This window comes from Drosophila virilis, unplaced genomic scaffold, assembly GCF_030788295.1.
Source record: "Drosophila virilis strain 15010-1051.87 unplaced genomic scaffold, Dvir_AGI_RSII-ME tig00003815, whole genome shotgun sequence".
Lineage (NCBI taxonomy): Eukaryota > Metazoa > Arthropoda > Insecta > Diptera > Drosophilidae > Drosophila > Drosophila virilis.
The window spans coordinates 59,911-64,146 of record NW_027212955.1 but is presented as its reverse complement, the minus strand read 5'-3'; the positions used below and the strand labels follow the sequence as shown (position 1 = coordinate 64,146).

Sequence of the window (4,236 nt, the reverse complement as noted above, 5' to 3'; positions counted from 1 at the left end):
TCATCAGACTTAGGTTCTTCGCCTTCGCCTGTGGCACTCGTCGAGCACGATGACCCCATCGAAATCGGTGCCCAGCCAGTTGATCAGCTGACGCAGACGCGTATTGTACTTGGGATTGGCATTCGCAGACTCGCCAATGAGCGCCGTGTACGTGCAGAAGATGACGCCGCGCTTGAAGTACTCGTTCTCCTCGGAGCTGATACGGCTGTACTTGAACTTGCTCATCGAGGCCACCTTGAGGTGCTTGCTGGCGCCTATGTCTAGCAGATCGCGCTCCGCATCGAACTTCAAGTCGTTGGATACGGATATCCACAGGGCACGCTTGCGACCACGCAGATAGTTCTCGAAGATGATGGCCGCCACGGTGCGGCCTTTGCCGACACCGGCGCCATCGCCAAGCAGGAAGCCGGCACGCTGGCCGCTAGGCAGCAGCTGCTCGTGCGCCTGGCAGGCATAGGTGACCGCCTCCAGCTGCAGAGCACTAAGGCGATCCGAGTTCTTCACCTTGTCCGGCAGCGCCAGCTCGTACGTGATGTCCGGCAGCTCGACGGAGGAGAGGGTGGCCGTTTCGACGACCGGATCGGGATGCCGGCTGCCGCCCTTCAGCTTGCTTGGCCAGTACGAGGAGTAGGTATCGGCCACACCGATCTCCTCGAAGTCCACCTCGTCATCCTCGAGCGGTGCTGGCATTTGCGGCAGCTCCCGTCGTACCAGCACGCCCTGCGGCCGCAACATCGGATTGTTCAGGTCGGGTTTCAGGGGCAGCTTCATTTGGCACAGCGTCGGCCTCGGCAGCTGGTTGGGCAGGACGCCACGCATCTGCGTCTGGCCGTCACAAAGCTGCTCTTCGACTTGATGAAGTCGGTCAGGGTCTTGGGAAAGGCGCCCTGGTTCTGGTTCTGGCTCGGCTGAGTCCCAGCTGGCATAAACATCCTGCCGCCCTGCGTGCTCCGGTATCGATCCTGCGTGCTCGTCACCATCATCTTGTACGGATGCTGGCCCAGATGCGATGCGATTCGAACCTGCGATTGTTGCATCTTTAGTTGCATGGTGCATAGTCGTGGTGGGCATTAGCTTAACTGTGCCGGCCGGTGCCTCGGGCGGAATTTGGATCGAGAACTTGGATGCCTCCTGCACGGTGCGCGCCTTGTAGAACACTCGCGCCGGCGGCGTTCCCTGCTGCTGCTGCTGCTGCAGATGCTGTTGGGGGGGCAGGAGTTGGGGTTGCGGCCTGTACGGCAGGGTGGGCGGCAGCTGGGGCGTGTCACGGGCTCCGTTTCGGGCTCCGGCTCCACCATGGGCAGCGAGTCGAGCTCCTCCTGCAGCCTGGCATCGATTTGTGCATCGTCCTCAGCCGCCGGAGTGGCAGCTGGCTCTTTGACCGCATCCGAGCCATCCCCAGTTCCGTTGCCGATGCAAGAAACTAGCTCAGGAGAAACGGACAGCAGCTGCTGCTGCTTGCTGCTGCTGCTGCTGCTCCTGAGGCCCTGGCGGAACTAGTTCGCTGTGGTTCGCATTGAACAGCAGCTCGCCGCGAGCCGTGCCCAAGGAATTCATTTATGGTACCAGAGTCGGATCTAGTTCTCGATATGGCAAGAAACTAAAACAACAACAGGAACAATATTTCTGAGAACTAAACGCCCTAACGAGATGTTTAATATGTAATTATTAATTTATTAATTATAATAAGTACAAGAGTTTTATATTCACAAGAACTTAACCTTTTTAACGATTCGAATGGGAATTATCTAGGCATTAAGTATTTATTTCTATTATTCCCCAAAGATCTTTTCTATTTTACCTTTAAGTTTTCTTAAGTTTCCATCAAAGTTTATTTATTCTTAACCCTTTTAAGTTCTTTCACAAATTCTCTTTCTTTTGAACACTTTATTTTTCACTTTTTCCACCAACTCCACAATTCCATCTGCTTGCTTTGAATAACTCTCAGTTACTGAGACTTTAGCTCCTTCTTGCAATTCGACATAAGTTTGCTTAATGACAGATTCTTACAAAAAGTGTTGATTAATTTCGATAGGCTTTAATGAAAGTGTTGACTAATGTAAATGCTAATGGTAAGTATCGATAGTTATTAAGTTTTTAAAGCTTAAAGTAGCAGATATTTCGATAATGCGACCATTTGCCTTGCATGTTTGTGTGCATGTATGTATTTATGTGTGTGGGCTTGCATGTATTACTAAATGAATGTATTTAAGTTATGTAATGTAAGCATATATGTATGTAATGTATGTAAACATGCATGCATGTGTGAATGCATGTATGTGTGTACGCATGTACGCATGTGAGCATATATGCATGCATCCATGTACATATGTATGCATATGTGCATACATGCATGCTGGTATGCATATACGGGTGCGTGCATATATGCGTGCATGCATGAATACATGTATGCATGTGCGCATCTATGTGGATATCTACGTATGTATGCCTAATCAATAATGAATAATTATGTATGTGTGCATGTATGTTTTTATGCGTGTTATATGTATGTATGTAACATGTATGACATTGTATATATGGTACGTTATGCATGCATGTTATATGCATCCATGCATGTTTGTATAACTGTATGTATTATTTGCGCATGTATGTACGTATGTAGTATGCATATATCTGTCCGTATATATCTACTTATAGGTATGTATGCACAATATGTAGTTGTATGTTATTATATATTTAAAATGTTTAACTTTCCACATCTGCTGCAACTGAATTAGAATCGTATTGTAGTAGCGCTCTTCTTCTGATTCTCATAAGTACAATTAAGGCTTTAAGGCATATTTTCTTTCAACACGTATTTCACACTCTATTCTAACATACCATTCATTTATCGCGTTTTCCCTTTTTCTCTCTCATTTTTATATGTTTCATTTTCTTGCTATAATTTAAACAGCTTTTTTTCTCTCTCTTGTTATTTTCAGTTATGTGCATGTATGAAATTCTATCAATTAAATAATGGGGCGCATGTGAAATTAAAGGTAAGTAGATATTTTTATATTAACATACATCTATAGATATAAGAATATATTTAAATGCAGTTGAAATGTGATAACGAATAAGCACGTAGTTGCATATATAATAATACGGCACACCTAGGACTCAGACATAGTAACATATGCCTGGAATGTCTATTTGTGGGGGATTTAGTTTCAATAGGAGCGTTCGGTTGTTGCCATGGTTATTGGCTTCCATGGCAAGATATCATCCCAAATTTGTTGTATTGTATAGGTGCGCTTTGTTCAAATGCAATTAGAGTCGCAATATGAGCAATGACAAGGCCAGCAGATCCTCAAGGACAGGGCCCGTCAGTGGCAAATGGCGGCATCCACTCGACGTGCGGAAGATGCCAGACGAGCCGGAGTCAGCTCCAACAGTGTGGACTACACGGAGTACACGCACAGGCGCTCGAAGAGAGCATCAAAGCGGAAGTCATCGACTATCCGAAAGAGGAGCACATCTCTCGTGGAAGAGCCGCAGTTAACCACGCACGAAGCCGCTGTCCCCAAGAGGTCGCAGCCAAAGCATGACAGCCACACGGATCAGCAGTCCGATCAGGGCGCAGAGATCTGCTTCCATGAGCCAATTCGTGTTCGTTCAATTCCACAAAAGATTCGGTCTAAGGGCGCACCAATTTTAACTTGTGGTTAGGCAAATTTTATCAGATAATCATTCGGTTTTAATATGTTCAGTTAATCGGCATCTGCATCTTCAGCATATTGTATGGACATCAAAAACACAACTATTTCTTAGCAAGAAAATGACAAACTACTTAAATTGCAATAACTTTGGGCTTAACACAGTCTTCATCTGTAAATTCTATCTAAATATAACATAAAATAGTGATTGTTGTGTCTGATTGGATGACCAAAAGGTGACCTAACGCAAAGAAAGAAGAAAAGAAATCCTTTCTATAGTTTTCTTTGGAGTCGAAGATCGCACCAAAACGGGGCTTGGATAATTTAAGGCTCTAGAGGGGGAATGATGGTCGAAATTGTATGACATCATGAGCCTGTTTGTCTAAGCGTCGAACTAGCAAGCGAGAGGTCGCCGGTTCAACTCTAGCTGCAATTGTCTGTTTCAAAGTGAGCTTGAATGCCTTCTTCAAAGAGAAAAGCTATTAAAATAAATGAAAAGAGTGCTTTAATCGGGAGTATCCGACTAGGGGATACTCTGAACTATCCTCTTCCATGACAGACAGACGGCCAGATCGACTCG

General features: G+C 45.8%; 1 protein-coding gene across 1 annotated transcript; it reads right to left on the bottom strand.

Annotated features, from left to right (window-relative positions):
* Positions 1 to 9: 9 nt before the first annotated feature.
* Positions 10 to 1,225, bottom strand: LOC116650255 (protein strawberry notch-like). The gene is made up of 2 exons (XM_032433495.2): positions 1,081 to 1,225; positions 10 to 1,022 (listed from the first exon to the last, which is right to left on the bottom strand). The coding sequence occupies exon 2, from the start codon at positions 817 to 819 to the stop codon at positions 10 to 12; it is 810 nt and encodes a 269-aa protein (XP_032289386.2). The 5' UTR covers positions 820 to 1,022; positions 1,081 to 1,225.
* Positions 1,226 to 4,236: the final 3,011 nt, after the last annotated feature.